Here is a 24895-nt window from a genome sequence, read left to right on the forward strand (position 1 = left end):
ACGAACTTTCAAAGCAATAGTGATTCTCAGCGAAATATCATGACATGCTAGGCCTGTCATACGTCAGGTTTTCGGGTGTAAAAATGTCGTCAGCTCCAAAAGCCTAAAATCACTTAACATCAACAATTTTGGGGTCTTCCTAAAAAAAGCCCAAATACGGCAACCCCATGACATACTCCATGAGTAGCAGCAGCTTCCATTTCCGCCATGAGGAAATTTCCCTCTACTTTCATTAGACATTGCAAGTTGGACTATTCGGCCTCCGCAGTGGCAGCCTTTGAGAGGAGAGTGCTCCAGCATGATTTGCTTCCCTAAGTTCAGGGTTGCTGGGGTATGCCTCCTTCACCCCAAACTGAGAGGAAAACATTAGACACAATGTGAAGTTTCCTTCTAGTTTGGGGCGAACAAGACACCATCCAGCTGGCTGCACCCTATTCTGACCAGCAGGTTGATTCACATGTACACCTTTGCAGTTCACTGTTTCCTGGGGCCTCCAGCTTGACCTTCTAGAGTGCGAAGTTCCATGCTCTCTTTTCTGTCATTTCTGCTGTGGCTCTAGGTTTTAATTTGCAATTTCTCATCATTCTGTCTTAAGCACAGCCACAGGAAACTGGGGAAGAGCCTACAGGACTGAGTTAAATCTCCAAAAGCTGGCCACATATTTCTTCCCTTCCTTGGTGAAATGAGGAGCTATGCTATTCTTTTGGATGCCTCATTCACCCCATACTAGAAGGGACCTTCACAGGAAGTGCCCAACATTAGTTTCTCCATATGAGGAAATTTAAATAGCCTGGTAGCGCTTCCTGCATAAGGAGCTAAAGGAGTTATGTTCTATCAGCAGTGGCAGGTTTTTGGGGGTATATGCTTGATTGCCTTTCACTATCTGTTTGAAGATGTATAACTCAAGAACTTATAGACCCTAGTTCACTTTTAGGGCCCATGCTCTTCAAAACAGCATTTTTCTCTCATTTTCAGCGATGAGAAAACTAGCCTTAGATTTTCTAAAAACAGCGCAAAACTTTAGTAGAGTGGAAGTCTTGTGATATAACTTTCTTGTATTGATGTTGATGGACAGTGACTGCACAGTGTGGTGTCTGTTAGCTTCCCTTTCAGCAGCTCTTGCACTAATTTTAAAGTGGGGGATTTGTGAAGTGGTTTTGGGTTTGAATGGAGGAGGGCTGCTGAAAGGGCAACTATTAGGGACACTAAAGTGTGTTTATCTGGCATCAGGGTGTCTGGCATCTATCTTTCTCTCTTCCCCCAATAATATTTTAAGTGATGTTTGCAACCTTAAATATCTTATTCAACATTCTTACTGTAGATACAGCAGTTTTCTTTTCTTTTTTCTTTCTGGAAAGGATTATCTATTCCTGGATGTAACAGTCCTATCCAGTTACCACTGAAATCTTCCCAACCTTTTCCAGTTGCTTGCAATTTCTATTTATGCAGTTGATGCTGGAATAGAAACCAATTTTTCCTCTCTTCCCCCACCGTCTCCTAATTATTTCCTCTATGTCATGCTGTTGTTGAACCACTGGATCTGGGAGAAACTTTATCCTATGATCTTTATGATACTTCATTTTCAAAATCATCTGACCTGATGTGGTATCCATTATATATTTGGTACCAGTAGGGGTGTTGGGTGTCCCTTAACAGTAGAAAAGGGCCTCATTTAAAACATGTTGGACAATGCTGCTGTGCATATTCTAATTCCATTCGCATAATTTGAATATTAAATGAGAAATTTGGATGCCAGGCTCTGACCAGTCAGCGTAATGCATGTGGAATTTTTTCCTCCAGAAAAATTATCCTCCTCCAACAGCAAATAATTTTGAGTTAGAACCATAACACATTGAAAGACATTCAGGCATAATAGTAACAGCAGCCATGATGCATATATCTGTATTTTTCTGTCTGAAGATGATGACGACTACTTACCACCTCATAAGAAGACAAAGAGCACAGAACCAGTCAATGATGCTGCCAATTGTGGAAGAAGAAAAGCTAGAGAATTCAATTTTGGTAAGTTTAAGAGTAAAATGGTTCCTAACCTTCTTCACAGTTTTGTTGGCCTTGCTCCTGTTGGCTAAGGTGTATTCAAGCTTTCACTTGACTTGGTACTGAATATGACTGTATCTCTATTTGAACATATGAAACTGCCTTCCACCACCCCCCAAGCCTGAGACTGTTCTGTCTAGTTCTGTGCTGTCCAGCAACAGTTCTCCAGGTACAAGTTGTTTCCAAAACCTTAATATCTGAGATGCTTTAAGCTTGAAGTGCCAGAGCTTGAATCTGGGATGTTACATGTAAAACGTATGTGCTCTGCTATGGTGCCGCAACACAGAACCCCTTGCCTTCAGTACATTAGATCTTGTTTCTCAAAGTGGAGGTACCAGCAGAAGGTTTTCCTGGGATGCCTTGAAGATCCGGGAGACTTGTGTAGGAGGAGACATTAGCCCCTTATTTTTATTTTTAAAAATAATTTTTATTGGTTTTTCAATAAATGCATCCTTTATTAAATATCTCTCTAACAATTTTCCATTTTTTCCTGCCCCCCCTCCCCTGGACTTCCCTCATACTTCCACTTCATTTTACTTTCAGTTTATTTATCCTGTGTATTATTTCCCCAGTTAATTCCTAATACATTTACATCCATTTTTTATTATATACATTATATACATTTGTGAATGCTTACTCAAACCCTGCCAATGAGTCCAACTCTTCATGTTGTCTCTTCATATATATTGTAAATGGTTCCCATTCTCTTTTGAAGTCTTTGTTGTCCCTTTCATGTAATTTATCTGTTAATTTTGCTAATTCTGCGTATTCCATGAGACATTGGCCCCTTAAACACTATGATTTAATGCGCTGTGCATGAGCCTCAGTACGTCTGAGCAAAGTGTCAGGTTCATCTGCTCCCCTCATCCTCCTGCATGATCCTTCTGCCAAGTTTAGTTTCCCTTTTAAACAATTTCCACTTTGTATTTCTTTTGAACCAGCTGGTTTAAAACAGCTTGTTTTAAGTTCCTTAACATGCCAGCTTGAAAATGAATTGTTTAAAACAATGGTTTTGTTTAAGTAGGGTTGCCGGTTTAAATGTAGCACTAAGCTGTTTTTTTGTTTTGTTTTTTTACAAAATGCAAGCTTGTCCTGCTGGATGTTCAGGGGAAGATGAAACCTTATTCTTTACTTTGGATCATTGAGGTCCATCCACATAGCATGCCCATGGTTTAGTATTACGTGTGGATGTGGCCACTCTTGCAGAAGCACTTCTTCAAGCTTACTTGAACTTGAACGTCAGTAGAACTGAGAAAGAAGGGAAGGAGAGTTGGTGACTGGCTTATCTGAGCAAACTGCCCAGTAGGCTGATCGTGGCAGAATGCGTGATTGGTTTGAGGATGGGCTACGCAGAATGAATATACTTGGAGTTTGCTGTTTATTTAGGGACTATTGTCAGTCTTGAGACAGTAGTAGCTTGAGGAGTCTGTAATGAGTCTGGCTTCTGTGTGTGCCTTCCTTTTTCGTAATGATTTCCTAAAGCTTCAGATGTCTGACGTAAATATGGTATAGAAGTGCAAAGCCATGAAGTACTCCAGTGCATCAGTAGCTTGAATGTGGATGCCTTGTGTCTTGCTGCCTCTATTTTCTTTGAGAAGTGGGACATGAATGCATTAAATCAACCAGCACCAGGACTGGAGTAATGATGGGGGGGGGCTGTATGGTTCTTCATATAACCTCTTTAGCTAAGGCTTCTGCCAATACGGCTTCACACACTCATTGTAACTCTGGCCTTTTAAGAAACCTCCCAATTAAACCTTTCAGGCTCTGAATTAAAATAATTTGTCAACAGCTGCTTCAGATCAGTGTAAACCACGATGGGAGTGAGCTACTGACTATAGAATTGCTGTAGAGCAGGCATGGCCAAACTTGGCCCTCCAGCTGTTTTGGGATTACAACTCCCATCATCCCTAGGCTAACAGGACCGGTGGTCAGGGATGATGGGAATTGTAGTCCCAAAACTGCTGGAGGGCCCAAGTTTTGCCATGCCTGCGTGGAGTAATTATGGACAAAGTTTTTAGCTGCTTTTGTCCAGCAATATGTATATAATTTTGTCTTCAGAACTTATACAGATGTTACTTTTAAAGGGTTTAGTGTTTTATAATCATGCATGAGCAACAAGGCGAAATGCATAATCCAGAATTCAGCAGCTTGATATATTAAAAGCTTGATATATCTTATATTGGGATAACATTATTTTTCCTTTCAGAGAAATGGAATGCCCGCATTACAGACTTGAGAAAGCAAGTTGAAGAGTTATTTGAAAGAAAATATGGTATGTGTACGCACTGTATCCCCGACCCCCTTTTAAAAGCCATTCCTGGAATTTGAAACTCCCCAAACTTTTTTTGGAAAAAGGTTAGAATTCCCCACTCCATAGAGTCTGAATTCTTTGGGCATGTTGTCCTGCCATTGTCCAAGGACTGCCAGTGCCAAGGGGTGTTTGTAGCCGTGTTGGTTCTGCAGAATTAGAGAGTTGGCAGTAAGTACAATGATACCTCCTTTTGGGGAGTGGGGTAAGTAGTGTTGGAAGTTCTGCAAGCTGTTACTTCCGCATCCTTTGGTTCTTAACATTACACATTAATTGTGATCTGTATTAAGAATAAAATGTGGTACCAAAAAAGGAGGGGGGGGCTGCAGTCTGCAACCTGTGTAAAGTAATGCTGCTTATTTTGTGTAACTTAATCGGTTTTAGCTAATCATCCAAAAGGTCAAGGAGTTTGGCTCTGTGTTGATTTCACTCTTCTGGTTTCTTAGATTTGCTGGGCTTGACCACATCATTCGTAGTCTTGTAGGCTTAAAACTTTGCTTTTTAAAAAGTTGGAGGAGGATTTCTGCATCCTTCCTGTATTTGAAAATGTTGACATTATAGGTGGGCATACAACTTAACTACAGATCTGCAACATCTAAATCAGTGGTGACTAACGTATAACCCCCAGGTATTGCTGGGCTCCAATGCCCATCAGAACTAGTTAGGATGGTCAAAGTCATTGATGATATGAGTTGTGGTTCAACAACACCTGTTGGCCCACAAATTAGCCACCCCTGGTCTTAATACGTTGTAGCATATGTTTGCATATAGCAAGTAAGTTACTCATTTTGGGAATTACACAAAAATTGTGTTGGGTGATAATGTGATCCACTGTCAAAAATCTGAAACCATGACTTGAAGTTTTTATAAATCATGGCTTGGGACTGTCTGTGGTTTGATGGGGCATCTGAGTTGACAGTTCGTACTTAATGGCTATAAATCTTCCTCTGGGAGTCCTGGCTCTGCACTCTAGTTTCCATATGGGGACAGAAAATAAGCACAGATAAGCAGCTCTGAACTGTTGTACACTTTGGAAGCTCAAACTAGGGCTTGTGTTCTAATCTATGGTTAGTGCAAATTAGTTTGGTGTGGGGTTTGAGTTGCACTTACGAGGCATAATCTCTTCCTCTTTTATATAAAGCAGGTTTGATTGTATAGGGTTCTGCTAAGTGAGATACTACATTTGGTGTTCTTTCGAAACAAGTAAGTTTGCAGGCAATGCTAAGCCACTCTTAGTGTGTTTTTCTTTTTATATTAAAGCTGAAGCTATTAACGCAAAAGGCCCCGTGACTATCCCGTATCCACTCTTCCAGTCCCATGTTGAAGATTTGTATGTGGTAGGACTGCCAGAAGGAATTCCCTTCCGGAGACCCTCCACCTATGGGATCCCTCGCCTCGAAAGGATTTTGCTGGCAAAGGAACGGATACGATTTGTGATTAAGAAGTGAGTAAGTTGGTTTAAATTAGAGTGTCCACAAATGCAGGATTCACAGTATCTTTTTCTATAGAATTGCTCATCAATTATAACCTCTCTCCCCCTCATAATATTGGCACTTGGGCGGGGGCTGTCTCAGTGAAATTTATTAGAAGTAGATTCAAGGCAGAAAAAAAGATATCATATAAGGGCTGTGTTCAAATGATCAAACCTCAGCTTAATAATTGTTGAATGATTTAAAGTTGGCCTAATATCCCAACTTGTTTGGAAGCTGTTAACCATAGCTTCCCATTTTGGATCTTACTGGATGCTGTAGTGAACTGACTTCCTGGCTTGTTCCCTACTTGCATGGGTGGAAATGTGAAGCAGCTGCATGTGTGTGCGCAGGAGGCTCATTCTCATCTTGGCCCAGTGCACAAATACAGAGCTTGCAGTCACCAGATGCAGTGAAGGGCAGGGAGACAAATTCATGAATGGGGGTTGCTCTATTAATGGCTATTACTATACATGATAGCTGGGCAGAACTTCTGTGTTCTGAAGCAGTATGCCTATTGGATGGCAATTGCTGAAAGAGAATAGGGTTGTTGGCTTCGCAGAAACATATAGCTGGCCTCTGTGGAGAATAAGACGCTAGACTTGATCAACTTTTTGATTGATCCAGCGCAGCTGCTTTTTACATTCTTACATTTCATGTATTTCTGCAGTGTTCTTTATTTAATTTTTTTTACCCTGCTCTTCAGTAGACAAATGGCTAAAGTAAGATCTGTAGTACGCAAGGCATGTCTTGCCTTGCAGCCTTACAATTTAAAAGACATTTTGCACAAGAGGGATCAGGAAAATGAATAAAGGCAGGCACCAGTTGATAAATTGTGTGGTAGTTGTTACACCCTGAATCGAGATAATTCAAGGTTATGCCACCTTGAATGGAAACAATTCAGCTATCCCATCTCTCCCTCTGCTGCAGTCAGGTGGAACCAAGTATTGTTCAAATAATCAGAATATATATTGGGGTGCTGCTACTGTGGATTCTTCTGAGCGGTCTTCAGATTTTTGCTGATAGACCTAATTTTATTCAAGCTTTGAGATAACCAAATGTTTGTTTTTGCCACTGGTTATTACTGTCAAATTATCACCATGGCGTATTGCATAAAGTTTCTTGCGAGATTATTCTGAAAACACTTGCTCTTTAATAAGTATGAGGCTCTCTGATCTTGAAAAAAATGTACACTACCCATCTGTAAGTTACATCTTTGCTTACCAGTGAGGAAGTACTTCAGAAAATATTCCATAGCCAATCGACTTTAGCAGATTGCCCTCTAGAAGTTTTTACCCTGTATTATGAGCTTCATGCTTTAGGTATTGTATTGTATCCATTGCAAGTCCTCCTCAGAGTTGACCTATTGAAAATAATGAACATGAGTAACTTGAGTACATTAATTTCATTTGGATACAGCCCTTGGCGATTTCTGTTATAATTTGTGTATCCCTCCCATTCCTGTTGGTAAGATGGGGGGGGGGTGTTTATTTGATGGATGAAATAATGGTTGCTATGGGGTAAAAGTAGTGGTAGTATAATAATAGTATGTTGGTTAACAAAAATATGCCCTAAAATGTTTGCAGGCATGAGCTGCTAAATTCAACACGAGAAGATCTACCGTTAGACAAACCTGTTGCAGGAGGTAAGGGGTATGTGGAGCTGGTGGCTGTGTTTATTTTATTCATTGATTGCATTTATGATGGCTGCCCAACAACATTGTGCTCTGAAAGGCTGTCAAAGAAAATACAGTATTACGTGTCCTAAAGACAATTGCAGCACAGAATTTCCCGAGAGACCTAAATCCAAGTTCACAGCATAACTAAAAGTATACAACATGCAGTCAGTTAAATAAATGTCTTTAGGGTATTGCTGTTGGATCAGATTTGGCCAACGTTTCTTAGGTGAGGTGGATGGTAAATTAAGTGAAGCCATTATTGGTTGTGGTACCTGTCTGGCACTCTTTCCTCCAGGTGGCTTGCCTGGCATTGGTGCTGCTGCTGTTTTGGTGGCAGATGAAGACTTTTAAAAGAATCTATTAGTACTTCCTTTAATACTTTTTAAAGGCTTTAATGCTGCTTGTGATTTTTGTTTTATGATTGAATTGTATTTGATACTTAAAATTGATCTTGTATATACTTGCAAGCCATCTTGGAAACATTCGGTGAAGGGCAGAAGAATGTTCCAGTGAACGAATTAGAACAATTTTCATCTCTTGAGCTGGGCCTCAAGAGGTGAATCTTAACTCTAAAAATTTATTTGTTGGGTTGAAGGAAGTAAAGCAACATAGAATCTATTTTTCTCTGCTTCTTTGCTACCTGCTACCTGTATGTTTGTGAGGACTCCTGGGGACAACTTCCTTTTATGCCAGGGGCAGAGAGCCTGTGGCCTTCCAGAAGATATTGGACTCTACATTCCCATCTCTGGAGGCCTATAGGTTTACCTCTTTCCTCTCTGCTCTATGCACTTGCCCTCTTTCGCTATTGTGACTCCAAGGGAGAAGGATGGCAAAGTGAATAAAGTTTTGCCAAATCAACAGTGTTTTAGCTTCAGAATGCTAAACATTTAAATCAAATTCTTGTTTTTACCACTGAACACAGTGAAAGAAGAATGGTATGCCCGAATCACCAAACTAAGGAAGCTTGTTGACCAGTTATTTTGCAGAAAATTTGGTAAGTTCACTTGGCAACAATTCATTGTTCAGTTTTGGTGGTGGTGGGTTCAGGACTGGCATGCAGATCAGAGATCGCTTTCCAGTTAGCAACCACTAAAATTCAATTGTTTGCTTTCTGTTTGTGGCAAAGAGAGTTAAGAATGCCTCTTAACATGTTTTTTTTACCTTTTAACTGGGTTCAGTGGCATCAGAATCGGGTGCTTTCAGGAGCCAATCTCCATCTGGCAGATCCAGGGCTGTCAAGACATGATCTGCCCCAATTACCTAGAAAGTGCTTGATTGAAGAGGGGTGTGCAGAGCAGGAATGGAAATACACATCAATTCCCAATGCCCTTTTTTCTTTGTACCACATATGCTTGGGATATTAGACTGCAGCAGAAGAGAAAAGGACATGGGGAGGCAGACTGCAGGGAGTTAACCGTAATTGGGAAAAGGCTCTGTACTCGCCTGTATGTCCTTTCAGTAAGGGGTCCTTGTTCATAAAAAGCATTGACTATTAGTTTAATTAAAGACTGAAACTAGGGTTCTTGTCTGAGTTTTGCCCATGTTGTGAAATTACAAATGGTCTGGCTTCTTCCAACAGCTGAGGCACTGGGGAGCACTGAACCAAAGGCTGTCCCTTACCAGAAATTTGAGGCGCACCCCACTGATCTTTTTGTGGAAGGTCTGCCAGAGAACATTCCATTTCGGAGTCCGTCCTGGTATGGAATTCCTCGGTTGGAGAAAATTCTTCAAGTGGGCAACAGAATAAAATTTGTAATAAAAAAGTAAGATGAGTTTTCTTTGCATTTCTGTTTTTTGAGATTAAATTTGTCAATGCCAAAAAAATGCCAACAGTTTTTCTTGATGTGTGTTAGAGACTGGAAATATATCTGTAGGAATATACAGCTTTCGCCAGATGTTTCTTTCTATCTCTGATTTCTCTAGCAACTTGTCTTGGCTAGAAGAGATCTGCTTCACCCTTGAACTTATTTCAAAGATCTAAACTGTTACTGAAGGATTGTTTTCTTTCTTCATTCTTACATTGTAAATCAACCCTGGATTGGAAATACAGAAACGGTTAAATGATATGTGAAATAAGCAACATTCATTTTAGATGGCACCCTTTTGTTAAAAATACAAAACCCTATTATCAACCAAAATTCAGTTCACTAACTTGATAGTTTTATATGTTTCGAATGGGCTCTTGGAACCTTTGTATTTTGCTGATATCTGCTATTTTGCTTTTTAAAGTTCATTGTTTTGAGCTGGTACTTTATTCTTATTTTTTAAGTCAGCTTCACAGTGTAATCGAGTGTAATTGATTAGTACTGTGACTTGGATAGTTCAAGGGTAGAAGCACTAAAGATTGTACAGTACGGACTACCTCCCTTCCACTATGTATTAATTTTTATTTTTATTTAATTACAGGCCAGAACTGCTAACAATCACTCCTGCAGAGGTTGCTCAACCAAGAACAAACATGCCTGGTAAGATGGGCATTTATGAAGTGATTAAACACAGACAGCATTACTTCCACACACTACTTGGAGAGACGCTTTTTCTCTCCTCCTTAATGTATTCAGATCCCATTTATTCATAGAGATGGGTTGCGAACTTTTGGAGCTTTGGTATTCACTTGTTTCTCTGTGCTAAATGCATTCATTAAGATGGGGGGAATATATTGAAAACATCCCACCTAAAAGGCCACATATATTATTGCTATTTATTAAATTAGGTTAAACAGAAGAGGTTGATTCTACAAAGCAAAATATCTTAACTGTCAATGGCCAGGGTAACAAGAACATGGTGCAATTCCAATGGTGATTATTGAAGGATGCAATCCATTCTCAGAATGGGAAGGGAGGGACAGTTTTTGGTGATCCTTTCTGTATCATGTTGAGGGTTACAGAGCACTGCAGGAGGGAAGGAGGAACACCAGAAACCATCTCTCTTTCAATTTTTCTGGTGGATTTCTTCTGGGGGCACATTATCACCATTGGATCACTATCACTCATTGTCTTCGTTATTAAAGCTAAATATGAGATGATATATCTGAAAGCATTTTTATCATTACTGTGATCTTCCTGCTGTCCCTTATTTTCATTAATCTAGATGTTGCCTTATGTACAGTGACTCAGATCACTCACAACAGCAAGTGATGCTTTGAGAACCCAAATGATCTGAATTTCCCACCATAGAGCAAAATTATAGCTTGTTCGCTTTCATTTCATAATCTGCATCTAAGGATACGTATTTATATACATGCAAATTTGTAGGTTACATGTTTGAATTGATCTCTCACTAAGTGCCATCATTGCACGTTTACAAATGGAAGCATACATTGTATATATGTGTATTTATTTTTAATTCCCAGTCAAAGAAGATTGGAATGTCAGAATCACAAAACTGAGGAAGCAAGTAGAAGAGATATTTAATCTAAAATTTGGTAAGTTAACTGTTGGATATTCACCTTGTAGTACCATTGCTAGATGAAAATACTGTAGAAGTAAAAAACACAGTTTTTTCTACATTGTTGTAGCATTTTGACCAATTGCCTTTATATATATTTTGGGAAAGGCTATGTGTGTAAAGCTGTGAAAGTCAAGGATGCTAGATCTGGATCTTAAATTACGTGTTATGACTACTTGGAAATTTTCATGATTTTCATGTACATTGTGTGAATTTCTTTGAGATTTATAAATGGAATATAAATATTTTAAATAGAATAAATAATTAAAAAGGAGGGGGTGGCCTGCCTTTGAAAGCAGAACTTTGATGCCTAATGGTCTATTGAATCCCTGCCAACTTGTGACCTTCTTTCTAGGACAAGCTCTGGGTCTGAGTGAAGCAGTGAAAGTTCCTTATCCTGTGTTTGAGTCAAACCCTGAGCATTTGTATGTAGAAGGTTTACCTGAAGGCATCCCCTTTCGAAGTCCAACATGGTTTGGAATTCCACGCCTGGAAAGGATTGTCCGAGGGAGTGGAAAAATCAAATTCATTGTGAAAAAGTAAGCTGGTGGTTAATCTCTTTACTATTTTTAAATTTACAATTTTATTGCTTTAATGTTGTTTTTTAAAGCAAAAAATGCTTGTTCTGGAAAATCTCAAAATGCTATCTGCAGATGCAGCCTCAGTCTTGACTTATTACCCCAACAGGGATCTTTAATACCTAGGTCTAAAGTGATGTTGCTGTTGCTGTTAATATTTATATCCTGCTTTTCAGCATCTAGGTCTCAAAGCAGCTTGCAACAATAAAAATATACACAATTTAGAAGAAATTAAACCCCAGAAATTTAAACAAAGAACACCAGAAAATTTTACAACATTGGAGAAGCATTCCTGATGTAAAGGCTTCCTGAAATAAAGCAATTTTAACCAGTCATCTGAAACGCAGCAGGGACGGTCCCTGTCTTGAGTTCTGGTGGGAGTTCCAGAGTTAGGCCCACAACACTGAAGTCATAACCTCGTTCGTATGAGTTGCACTTCTGGTCCATGGAGGACCACCAAGCTCCATCAGATGATCTCAGTGATCAATTTGGCATATACAGGGAAAGGCAGTACTTAAAGCATTCTGGGCTTCAGTTATTCAGGGCTTTTCACACTAGCAGAAGAGCCTTGAACCTGGCCTGGTTGCAGATGGGAAGCCAGTGCAAGTCTTTTAGCAACAGTGTCGTGTGTTGGCAGTAGCCTGCTTCCAGCACCAGTCTGGCCACAGCATTCTACACTAGCTGAAGCTTCCGGACCAGACTCAGGGGCATCCCCCCATAGAGTGCGACACACTAATGGTTAGTGCTATTAGAATCATGGAACCATAGAATTGTGGAGTTGGAAGGGATCACGAGGGTCATCTGGTCCATCCAAATCCAGGTCCATTCCTGCAATGCAGGAATCTTTTGCCCAACATGGGGCTTGAACCCACAACATTGAGATTAAGAGACTCATGCTCTACCAGCTCAGCCATACTTCACTGTGGGGTATCATGGAAATGTGAAGCAAGCTTACATGCAGGATGGATGAAACAGACATTCAAGTATTCATTCTTAAGACATCAGCCACCTTCGCAGGGGATGCAATGTACAGTTTATGTGTCTCAAAATCACTGATTTCAAATGGGTGAATATGACGGCAGCATTCAACTTGAGGGGTTGGGCAGGTGGTTATTAGTTGCCAGGTTCCACTTTTAGAACTGTAACCTTGGGCCGTCTTAACGGGATCATTAGAACGTGTCAGGTAGACACACATAATTTTGAGCTGCTGTTGCATTGTGCACATTTGGGCAACTTAGAAATTTCATATTATCTCTGGAAAATAGCTGTTGTTAAAGCGATGTTGAAACAGATATTAATATTTGGGTATGTACAAATTGGAAAGTTACACCGGTCACATCTACAGTTGCTTCCTCCCTCCTTAATTAGAATTAAAACCCATCTCTTACTGGAGATCTTCCTCCCCACTCCCACCCCATGTAGCTGTTACAGGATCCGTATGGTTTTTACAAGGGGTTCTGCCCCTGCTTGTATTGCTCGCCAACCCCACCCTGGTGATGGCTGCCTGGGCCTCTCACTTGCTTCACTCTGCCATCCCGCTTGGAGATTTCTCCCCTTCATTCTTCCCCCTGTTCCCAGGCAGTGCCAGCAGCAACAGTTGCTTGCACCGCCCTCTCACTTGAGGCTTCTCAGGCTTCCATCACCCTGTTTAAACTTGGCTGTAGTTGTGTGTTTGCTTGCCAGCATGAAGATGGACGAGTACAAATATTGTATGTAAGATACTTGCATTGTTATGAGAGCATCCTATTAAAAATGCATTTTCTGATTTATAGGCCAGAACTTGTCACCTCTTACTTGCCTCCTGGATTGGCTAGTAAAGTGAATACTTCGGGTAAGTGACTAAACACCAGTTACAAAGGAAAGGGATGTCATCTTTACACACCGCACGGTGTTTGAGTTTTCAAAGCAAGAGACCTGAAATCCAGCAGGTGTCCTCACATGCTTCCTTTACACAAAACAGATGGAGTAAATAGTTTGGAAACCAGCGTAAGCATTTCAAGAAGTCTCTCTGCCCCATGCCAATTTAGGCATGCTAGTTAATTGTGGCAGGGGACATTGTCTGAAGCAAGCATATCTACATAGAGCTTTATAAACAATAAACAAACTGCCTTTCTTTTTAGAACCCCAAAGTCCGAACAGCTCAAACTCTGCACAAAGTCCTGTAAGCAACTCCAAGATTCCAGAGATTGAAGTTACTGTAGACGAAGGTATGGACTTGACTAAATATGTTTGCTTGAGAATAAGTAGCTTGGCTTGCACGGGTTACTGAATGAGGGTTTCTTCTGTCTGCAGAACAGAGCTTCTCTGGAAGCTTAGTCTGTTGTGGGGGAGGGGAAGAAGAGCCATCAGAAAATCTTCTCATTCTTAATCATAGAATTGTAGAGTTGGCAGGAATCCTGAGGGTCACATAGTCAAAGCCCCTCACATTGCAGGAATCCTGCCCACAGCCATCCAGTGGGCTTGATCCACCAACCTTCTGGTTAGCAGCCAGACACACTGACCCATTATGCCACCTTTGGCATGCTATTCCCAGCACAGATTTTATGTATACCTTCATTGGGCTAAAAGTCCCTAATTCCCCACCCACTCCTCATTTTCCCATCATTGTATAGAGAGATGTCTGTGTTACCTTTCCAGTTGTGTGGGTTGTGAGTGTTGAAGTGAATAAAACAACATCCTATAAAATGTGGATTTCTGGCTTTTCTGGGAATAGAACAGGGAAAATCTACTCACATGAGTTGGGACCATGTGTGTTTGGTGTGTGTGTGTGTGTGTGTGTGTGTGTGTGTGTGTGTATAGCGATGAAAAGGGCTGATTTCAACAGTTTACCTATGTGTTTTAGATGATAAATTAGTTGAATCCAAATAAAGTAGCTTAACAGCAAGATTGATAACTTTAAAAGCACACTTCCTTGAAAAATGGGGTAGCTGCCATGTCCACTAAGATCTCAGCAGATTTGAAATTTTAGAGTAGTATTGTAAATTCTAGTCTTGCACGTTCTTGTTGTACGCTAGAAAGTCATTAATTTACATGGGATGTATTGTGTGTGTGTGTTAACACAGGTCTTGCTAACAAGACACAAACCCCAGAAGTTAAAACTAATCCTCAAACCAATGGATCCAATGTAGGCTTTAAACCAAGAGGAAGAGAGTTCTCTTTTGGTAAGTTCTGGGGAAAACTGTCTCCTTCCAAAGTGCATGCCACTAGCCACTTATTCCTGTTCTTTATTCCTGACAGTTGCCTACTTGAATTCAGTCTGATTCACTAACTAGATAATATATTTACACTCTTCCCAGTTTGGGAATTAAAGTGCAGTGTATAAATGTAAACAAAGCAATAGAAATCCTGATTTTTTGTTGGTAACTCTGTTAGGAATTTAATTACTTAGGGGCTGCTTGCCTTACGTCTAGTACCTAAAAAGAGAAAAGTTACGTAAGTTGCACCTAGGAGAAACCCATTTCCCCCTTTATATGTGGAACTTGCTACTAGTTTTTTCTTGCTCATTGTACAGAGGCATCCAGATAATATCACTTGGTATTTCCATAGAAGCAAAGAAGTAGTGGATCAGGGTGCAGATAATTGACTTACCCTTTTGATGTTTTAACAGAGGCCTGGAATGCCAAGATTACTGACCTGAAGCAAAAAGTTGAAAACCTTTTCAATGAGAAATGTGGTAAGCATACGGCGCCTTTTAAAACATTATCTTAGCACATCTGAGGGGAACTTTATCAGCAAAATATTTGACACATCCATAAATTACAGCCTAGTTCTTATTAAGTTGGTAAATGGAAGTCTTGACTGTACCACTTTAAACTGCAGTTGAGAACTCACAGATAATAAATGCAAAAGAATGTGATTATTGTGATTTGGCTTTCTATCCTGTTTTTTTGCAGCAACAAACTGATTCTCTTGCGTGAAAGGAAAGAGGTTAAGCTTCTGCAGTAACCTGTTTTCTTAATTTGGTACATCGGCATATGGATAATACCTCTAGATTCTGGATGTATAGCCTCTTTTGTTCTTTAAGGGACTGTGTTACAGTTATGTAAATATACAAGCAGGAATTGATAAGTCAACAACTGCTGGATAATGGGAAAGGAAAAAACTAAAAAATATATAATTGTAAATGGAATATATGGAATGAAATGTGAATTAGAAATATGTAATATCAAGCAGCAGTGGGGGAAAGTAGAGACATGTCTAGGATGAAGAGCAGGAAGTCAACTTTTTGGAAAATTTGTATTAAATTAGATGTAATTTGGCATTGCATTGATTTGTTAAAAATTTGGAAAACTAATAAATATTATTTGGCAAAAAGCACCTGCAGATTTTGGATTTTCGTGCTGATTTTCAATATTGGTTGAAAGCCTACTAATGTGCATTAGGGCTGAGTGAAATTTGTGTGGTGTTTCTTTTTACAAAGCAAAAAGTACTTTTGCCCTCTCCAAAACGTCTTCTCCAAAAGAGCAGTGTTCCATAATCACCTTTCACTATAAAATCATGCTCTGAAGGGAGAAAGAATGTGCAGAATGTATTACCAATTGTCTCCTGCTAAAGGGGCGACTGCACTGCAAAGTGATTATATTGCCACCTGTTCTAATCCCTTTATCAAATATAACTGGAATTGGGGACTTTTTGTGGAGGGTCAACTCTCAAGAAAAGCTTTGTCCCTTCGTGTTTTGGCTTAGCTCTAGTAACCACTAGGACATAAGTGTGAGAGAGAAATTAATCAAAGGTCCAGCCCCACCCCCTCAAATATTGTGAAATACATTTTGTTTTAGGGGAAGCTCTTGGACTGACGGAGCCTGTGAAAGTCCCTTTTGCGCTCTTTGAGTCTTACCCTGAAGATTTCTATGTTGAAGGCCTTCCCGAGGGAGTGCCATTCCGTCGCCCTTCCACGTTTGGCATTCCAAGATTGGAAAAGATCCTCCGAAACAAAGCTAAGATAAAATTTATCATTAAAAAGTAAGCCAAATGCAATGCGTACCACATGACTGGCCTCTCTGAACAACTTAAATACAGAGTTCAGCCTAGACAGATGCTGGATTCTTCCATCAGAGAAACGAGGCTGTATTTTAGACTAGCAATACTCATGGTAGGCTTCTCTAAGACTTGGGCAACCTTGTTTCAAACTTTTGGAATAATAACTAATAAATGCAAATATTTCATTTCTTCATAGTCATAAGACTCCTCACAAATTAAGGTTTCTAGCTGAACAAGCAGCATTTTAAAATCAGTTGGTAAGGGATCACTTGCAAACTCCATATTTGAGACCCAAATCAGCAAATCAAATGTTTTAAATCCAGATGACCTCAAGAGCATGGCTCCAAATATTGCTGTGCCAACTTCAGAATAAATTTCTCTGTCAGAGATAGAAACAAAGTGGCCCTGTGGGTTTTTGGTTTACTTGATAAGTGAAAGCAGAACTTAATCAAAGTAAGATTGAAATGCCCAATTAGGATGACAGGAAGCACTTGGTTACGGAGTGTTGAATAGAGTGAATACTGTATACAGTCGTACCTTGGAAGTCAAACGGAATCTGTTCTGGAAGTCCGTTTGACTTCCAAAACGTTTGAAAACCAAATTGTGGCTTCTGATTGGCTACAGGAAGCTCCTGCAACCAATCAGAAGCTGTGGAAGCCCCATCGGAATTTTGGCTTCCAAAAATAGTTCGCAAGCTGGAAAAGTCACTTCCGGGTTTCCGACGTTAGGGAACTAAGCTGTTCGAAAACCAAGGTATGACTCTATTGTATAGTTGCTAATGTTTTCAGCTGGTTGAAGGCTACTTCTTAAGAAGGATCTTGTCATATCCAAATATGCCTCTTGTGTTGTCTGAAAGTGAATAGTGATAAAGGCATTTTGCAAATCCAAAAGGCAAATTGGGCAAGTATAGCTTAAAGTAAAACACCTTGTTGCCTTGTATAATACATGAAATAATTATGCAGTTGCTAGTGCCTGCCTTTTGTCTGTTGAGTCTTGTTTTCTTTTGTCTTCACTAAATCTACTGGGACAGCTTTCAGTGCATTGGCATTCTGGCCATAAGCTAACATGAACGCATTGCATTTCTGAGTCCATCTGGAATTAAAACCTTGTTTACTTTCTTCCATATAAGACTTATTCAGTACCTCCTGTTATTTCCCGGAAGAATAATGAAGATAAAACAAAGGCAGGCACTGAGCTGGTAGCACTCGTATTTGTCCCGGGGTGGGGGAGGGTGTAGCACTGAATGAAAAGCACAAAAGTGAAATTTAGAAAGAAGGGTTTGTAACCATATGAGCTGACCCTGAGGTCAAAATAAGGGGTTGGCCCATCACACTGCAATATTAAAAGACAATAAAATGAGTTGGACACAAAAGTCCATGCAGTGTTTCAGTTGATAATTGCGTCATCTCAGGAAGAGTTTGAGCCTTTTATAACTCAGGGGCACAAAACAGGTAACTCCATTTGTGGAGATGTGTCTCATGCTAGGGGAATATATGCCGTAAAAGAACAAATTGGTGGAGGATAGCCAAATGGAACCCAGCTTACAGGATCAGAGGCAGTGTACCACTGGGTACCAGATGCACAAGAGGATTTCGCTTTTGTGCTGCCCAGGTGGACCTGACTGGTCATGGATGAACAGGCTTGGACCACGGTTTCATTAACCACATTAACATTAATCACAGTTAGAAAACTTCCCAACTCTTGCAGCCTTTCCGCAGGAGGAGGAAATGTCCTGCAGGCCTGAGGCTCACCAGCTTGTCCTGGCTCATTCACATCACACTGGTTTAGTGTGATGTCTGAATGCAGCCAACATGTTTAAACTTCTTGGTTCAGGATGCACATGGATAACATAATAGGTTCACTTTGCTTTTGCTTTAATGTTTGGCTGAAGGGTTCTGAGCTTCCCTGAGATGAGAGAGAGGGAAGCTTCAGGGAGGGATATCCAAGACAAGTGGAATTTACGGGGAGCAAGACTGCGTGTTTTGGGGAGGAATGGTCATTGTTCTTTCTCCTCCATCCACTTGACCAGCCGTGCTATGGCATTTTAGAATGAACAGCTTCGCCTCAGAGGGAAATGAAGCTGCAGTTGTGTTTACTTATTGATCGCACTTCTTTATATTCTTATGCCAAAACTTCCACCATGTTTCTTTGCAGGCCTGAGATGTTCGAGGCGGCAATTAAAGAAAGCGCTGCTGCTGTTCCAAGTCCTCAGAGTGAGTTTTGTCTCAGAGTTAAGCCCTCAATGGCCCCGACTTTGTTGTGTTCATAAGATGGCGACACTGATCAGTAGGGAACAATTCAGGGGAGCGAATTAAAAGTACTCCAAGGGTTCTGTGATAGCATAAATCAAGTCATCGCTTTTGGGCCTTGCACCTCAGAATAAGAAAGAGTCTTGTGTCTTGAAAGTGCTATTAGGTTACTATATCAAAGAAGTGACAAGAGCTGCAGAGACCAAGTTACTGGTCTTCTGCTCTCAGCATCTCAGCTCTCATTCCAAATCTCTCTAGCTAGCTGCCAGTCTATGTGTGCAGTTTCCTCCCCTTCCGCTGCCTCCCTGGAGTGCTATGACATCAGATGTGTTCTGAAATTCAAATAGGGCATAGTGTGTATGATGATGTCTTTGTTGGGAGAGTTCCTTATCCTTTTGGAGTGCAGAGACACTGCCATCCTCTGCAAGGAGTAAAGCAGCACTCCTGTTAGAACGTGAACAGACTTGGCACTGGATATGGTTGGGTGGGGGCCAACAGCTGTCCTCCAATTGGAACTTAGATCTGCCTTGTATGTTGACAACTCTTTTGAGTTCAGTCTTATTTGTTCTTGATACTTTTTTACTGGGCAGTACTTATAATACGAAATGAGATTTGAGTCCTTTTGGTGTTAATGCTTTGAAACCATGTGTTTTGTAAGGAAGAACAAGTTTATCAAACACCGTGATAAACACTGTAAGTGTGCCTGATCCGGTGGTGAACACAGCTGCTGGAGTGGAAGATCTTAACATCATCCAAGTGACTATACCAGGTACTCTGCCCATTTCCCTCCCTACCTTGCATTTTCAAAAGCCGTTTTAAAGGCAGAGTCTTTTCCAGTTCAATATTTTTGTTCCTGTCCTACTTCTAATTCTAGTTCATGTGCCAGCAGACACCACATAAGATACTAGTCATAACAAACCGTATTCTTCTGTGTTACTTGCAAAAGTATCTTGAAGCTAAGCTCCCAAGGGCTTGAAAGAGAAGAAGCAGACATTCTTAACTATTGCTAATAGTTCTCACTTTGCAAATTAAACGTGACATAGAAGCCCCATGTTCCTTACTTTCATTTCCCAGAAGAAGCAGTGCTGCAAAGACAAAGGCTATCTTATTGATGATTTACAGGAACTGAAAGCAGCCTTCCTGAGTTGGATTGCTCTGCTTACAGGAACATGCTGGCTTCCCACCTGCCAACCGCAGACTGTCCTTAGAACTTGCACGAGGGTTTAGAGAACTTCCTTGCTATATTTCCTATTGAAGAATGTGGGCTGCAAAGCAATGACCTGACTGACCTTCCCCAAAGATTCAACTAGGGGAGAGTGCTGGTGGCTACCAGGTTGCTAACCAGCTGCCTCCCTTTCTCCATGCTTCCATGGGGTTCCTAGCTTGGAGGAAGAGCTTGTCAGTTTGTTATTTTCTGCATTAGTTCACTTTTTTCAGTTGCTCTGTAAAAACACCAAGGGGCACCTGCATATCTGCTATGTGCTCTCTCCTTTAATCTTTCAGGCAAGGGTGGGACATGTATGGCCTCCAAATGTTATTGGTTAACATCTCCATCATCATTGACCATTAACCATGCAGCTAGAAGATGTAGTCCAACATCATCTAGAGTGTGTGTGCAGATTTCCCTGCCCTGCTTTAAAATCTAGTGACTTAAGCGAAAAGAAAGAGAGGACTTTAGCAGCAGGTACACCTGGTAGAGACATGCCCTATAGGGCGCTTAAGAAAGTGGGCACACACTTAGCTCAGGCTCTCTCCTGCCACTCCTTTAAACCCCAAAGAACTAACAGTCTTAAGGCTGAGAAGGAGTTGGTGATAGGACAACAGCAACACTAGATGAGTAGAACAGGGCTCTTTAAATAACTAGACTGACTTAAATTGGCTTTGCTTGTGTTTAAACAAGATCTGTTTTTTTAAAGGTTCAAGTCAATCACAAAATATGATTTAATTCTTGTTTCTTCAAATTTTACAGACGATGATGAGAGAACATCCAAAGTAGAGAAGGCCCGACAGCTGAGAGAACAAGTGAATGACCTGTTCAGTCGGAAGTTTGGTAATTTTAATTTTGCAATGTAGACTCTCTAATCCAAGGTGCAGTAGGCCTACCTTTGAGACCTGAATTGAAAGAGGACTGAGCTGTAAAAGTCTGAAGCTGCAAAAGAGCCGTTTATGCTTCGGAAAGTCAGAAGTTGGGCGTTGAGTGCATGTGTCCTTGCACACCTAGCTAGCACCTGTTTTCTGTTGGTGGTTGGCAGGTGCTGTGGTTGACAGGTGGTCTATAAATACAGTAAATAAACTCATCCTTTCGTACTTCATAATTGAAGGAAACATTTCTGTTCCCTCTTTCCCGAGTTCTATATGCAATTCCACTTCACTGAAAAGCATGTATTCAGTCGTTAGAAAATAGCTGTCATTTGATGCTTCTTGAGTTCAATAGGTTGCTTTATTATAGTTATATAGGATCATATATAAAAATACACTTTGGTTTAAGTGCAAATTATCATGTTTGTGTTAGGTAGCTCGTGTTGCAGTCTCCATGCAGCCTTGGATGATGCAATGGGAACGACTGACACCTGTGATTTTAAAAACAGTGGGGTAATTAGTTAGATGCAACTTAATACCAGTGGTCATCGAAAGACTGCCTTTGAAGAAAAACTGCCAGCTGGTGTCTGGTGGATTTCATACATCTGATTAGTGATGGCAACCAAAAGGGAGTATTTCTTTACACGGTGCTTGATTAACTTCTTGAAAACAACACGCAATAACAGCCATGGGAGGAGATGGCTTTAAAAGATGCGTAGCAGAGGATAGATCTACTGGAGGCTATTAGGCATGGGAACAAAATGGAATCCTCCTGATTCCAAAGCGGTGTGAGACACTGGATACCATTTGTTGGGAGGCAAATGATGGGGAAGGGCTGTTGCCGTCATTCCCTCCATTTATGCTTCCTACAGGCATCTTGTTAATTACCGTAGGAAATGGGATGGACCTTTTTTACTCTGATCCAGCTGGACACTTCTTATATAGGTGCCAGTACTCGCCATAAAGTTGTTACACTAAGTGCCACACTTTTTAACAACGAAAGAAAGAGGTGCTGTTACTGCGTACCCTTGAGTAATGTTTTAATCAGTATTTTTAAAAACAGCACTTCCAAAAGCTTAAATGAAGATAAGTGGGAAGGGTTCAGTCCCAGAAGGTCAGCAAAAGCACATCTCCATTGAAGTTGATTCTGATTTTATAATGATCCTGCCTTTGCTACTGTGTAGTATTTTCAAGTAAACTCTGCCTTCCTTGTGGCCTAACGGGAGGACAGTACAACATAACTCTCACAACCTCTCTCTCTCATCAGGGGAAGCCATTGGCCTGGGGTACCCTGTGAAAGTCCCCTATCGAAAAATCACAGTCAACCCTGGCTGTGTGGTGGTGGACGGGATGCCTCCTGGAGTGTCTTTCAAAGCTCCCAGCTATCTTGAAATCAGTTCCATGAGGAAGATACTGGATTCAGCAGAGTTTATTAAATTTACTGTCATCAGGTATGTGGCTTTCAACTGCATTCTCTATAATACTGATTTTCTTTTCTTTTTTCTTTTTTTGTTGGAGAAGATGTAAGCTGGGGCCTGCTTATTCTGGTCCTGGTTGATGGATTAGACACGCGGTAAAGATAATGGGAGAAGCCGCCACTGTTTTCCATTGCAACCAAGCTAGGGCCAGTGCACAAGACCAAGAGATCCTCTTGTGATCTCTACGACCCTTTTGACAATGCCCTGTGTTTGCGAGGCTCAAACAAGCCACCAAACTGAAGCTCCATAGGCAGCATGCTTCTCCTTATGAGGTCTTGTGGGGAAAGAGGTGACTGCTGCTTAGGATCATCCCAGAAGCATCTGAGCTGCTATGCTCCCTGCCTTCCAACGGAGAAGGGTATTCAGAAGCATGGAATGTTTTAAAGTCCAGGCCAGCTTCCATTGGGGCCAGTTCCTCATGGCCTGGGGCCAGCATACCTAAGAGAGTGTGCCTTCTTCCCTGTGCCCCACTGCAGTGTTGAAAGATCAGCCGAGAATGTGCTCTTGAATGATGCCATCATACAAGCCAGGCTTGTAGGAGGATATGGAGAGAGGCATTCTCTGTTGTTGCCTCACGACCGTGGAACACCCTTCCCTTGGATGTTCAAATTATGAGGCTCTTTGTTTTCGAACCACTTTAAGCAGTACAAATTTGGAAAAGCAGCTAATTTACGGTATGATGCCTTCAAGATTTGTTCACATCTGTAAGGGCTCCTGTGACCAAAATGTCCTGCCTCTCCCTTGCAGGAGGTGAAACAGATTTGGAGCGCTGTTACTAAAGCAGCAAGGATGAGCGGATATTTTCTTAAAAGTTTCACCAGCGGTTGTCCTAGGAGCAGGCAACAAGAGTTTATTGGAAACCTACTGGTTGCTACTAAGGACGTTAGCCATAGATGAAGTGGGCCTATTGAAATGAATAGAATGTTTAATAAAGTTCCATTATTTTCAGTGGGTCTCCTGAAAGTAGACCTGTATTTACTAGATACAGCGCTAGGAACAGAATTTTGAAGAGAGAGTCCACCACTGACCTAGCAAAGATATGAGGGTAGAGAAAATATAATAAAAATGGAAACTGGAAAGTATACAAAGACAACTGGAGAGTAAGTACTAAAAATGGAGTCAGTTGAAATTTTTAAACTTAGTATATAAATGCAAAGCTCAGGGTCACATAAGTAACTTACTCATGTTGAATATATATATATATTTCTTGGACCTTGCTGGGAGGCTTAAGAATTGCAGTACACGATCTGTGGCTTTATGCATACATGAAAGTGGAAGAAAATTAAACACAGTGAGAAGATCAGAGTGCATATGTGGTTATACAGTTTGGCACCTCAGATTGTTATGTCAAATCTGTAGAACGTTAGGATTATATGTAAACGATCCCTTATTGAAGTGTTGCATTCTGTGTTTTCCAACAGACCATTCCCTGGACTTGTAATGAACAACCGTAAGTATTTCATTAGCAGTGCTTAATATGTCCATCCTTCTATAACTGTGTTGTCATTATGATGCTGCCAATGACACAGTCCAGCTCTTTCTTAGCATTTTATACCTGTGGCCAGAGAGAAAATGACAGTGTATAAATGCTAAAGGGGTAAGGATTACAAGGGAGTAGATTTTTTAAAAAACAACAATGAAAAAACAACTCTTTGAAATATTATTTGTCTACCACATCTTTCAAGGGATTGGTAATGTTTTGCTTGGTGCATACTGACATGGAGTAACATTGTGGTTTTAACATGAATACATTTACTAGTGGAGGGATGTAGCCTTGTAATAACTTAATGCTGACCTTACTACTTCTAGAAATTGCTGAGAAAGCAGAATCAGAAGCACCAGCACCAGCAGCTGTGCCAGTCCCCGAGCCAGTGGAACAAGGTAGGTGTTAACTTTTAATAGACTTCCCTTAGAAGTTGATAACATGATTGGTTATAAAGCCCCTTTTTCGAGGTGGAGCAGGGGTGCGGATGGGCGTGAAGACCAAATCTGTGCAATAATCCCAGGGTGGAATTAATACACTAGCTTAATTTGGTTTGTGTGAGAATATGGAGATTCATTTTTATTGATTTACTTCATAAAATTTATAGACCACTTGATTGTCAAAACAAAACCAAAAACACCTAAAATGGGTTTTGCTAATTCTTACAGGTGCTTTTCAGAGAATATACATTATGTTGCTGCCTCTGGTTACATAGTCGATCATGTTTGCTGTTGTAGTTAACACTACATTATATGAAATAATGCAACTAATTTTATGAGTTTCCTTTTTTTAAGATCCAGTTGAACCAGACCAAATAGTACAAGTATCTGTGGAGGACGGTAAGTGTTTGTTGTCTGATGAGTGGAAATCAAGTTATTTGAAAATGTATCTTGATGCCCACAAAACCAAAAGGAAAAGAGCAAGGTGAAGCCCAACACTGTTCTCTTCCCTCTGGCCCTGTAAAGTTGCCTGCTAGCTTTTCATTTTTTAATTTATTTTTATTGTCTATGGCTCAGTTGCTAGAGCAGCATGAAATTCTTAATCTCAGGGACATGGGTTCAAGACCCACATTGGACACAAAAGAA

At 40.6% G+C, this 24895-nt stretch overlaps 2 protein-coding genes across 27 annotated transcripts in view; both read left to right on the forward strand.

The window, feature by feature from the left end:
• The window catches only part of GTF2IRD1 (GTF2I repeat domain containing 1), a 1520245-nt gene that overhangs the window by 147135 nt on the left and 1348215 nt on the right, over window positions 1-24895 (forward strand). The window lies entirely within an intron of this gene.
• The window catches only part of GTF2I (general transcription factor IIi), a 54626-nt gene that overhangs the window by 28201 nt on the left and 1530 nt on the right, over window positions 1-24895 (forward strand). For 21 of the 26 annotated variants that reach the window (XM_083479563.1, XM_083479577.1, XM_083479573.1 and 18 more), the window contains 21 exons: window positions 1921-2022; window positions 4268-4333; window positions 5630-5813; window positions 7425-7483; window positions 8439-8510; window positions 9096-9279; window positions 9923-9981; window positions 10869-10940; window positions 11319-11502; window positions 13314-13372; window positions 13662-13748; window positions 14604-14702; window positions 15149-15214; window positions 16320-16503; window positions 18676-18734; window positions 19429-19539; window positions 20740-20820; window positions 22117-22300; window positions 23749-23777; window positions 24137-24208; window positions 24605-24649. In XM_083479563.1, coding sequence (XP_083335689.1) covers window positions 1921-2022; window positions 4268-4333; window positions 5630-5813; window positions 7425-7483; window positions 8439-8510; window positions 9096-9279; window positions 9923-9981; window positions 10869-10940; window positions 11319-11502; window positions 13314-13372; window positions 13662-13748; window positions 14604-14702; window positions 15149-15214; window positions 16320-16503; window positions 18676-18734; window positions 19429-19539; window positions 20740-20820; window positions 22117-22300; window positions 23749-23777; window positions 24137-24208; window positions 24605-24649 — 2058 coding nt within the window. Of the gene's footprint in view, window positions 1-1920; window positions 2023-4267; window positions 4334-5629; window positions 5814-7424; window positions 7484-8438; window positions 8511-9095; window positions 9280-9922; window positions 9982-10868; window positions 10941-11318; window positions 11503-13313; window positions 13373-13661; window positions 13749-14603; window positions 14703-15148; window positions 15215-16319; window positions 16504-18675; window positions 18735-19428; window positions 19540-20739; window positions 20821-22116; window positions 22301-23276; window positions 23394-23748; window positions 23778-24136; window positions 24209-24604; window positions 24650-24895 lie in introns of those variants that run through there. The other 5 variants (XM_083479568.1, XM_083479556.1, XM_083479569.1 and 2 more) reach the window with 1 other exon arrangement.

The sequence above is a fragment of the Podarcis liolepis genome, assembly GCF_965112155.1.
Source record: "Podarcis liolepis genome assembly, chromosome: 16".
In the NCBI taxonomy this organism is placed as follows: domain Eukaryota; kingdom Metazoa; phylum Chordata; class Lepidosauria; order Squamata; family Lacertidae; genus Podarcis; species Podarcis liolepis.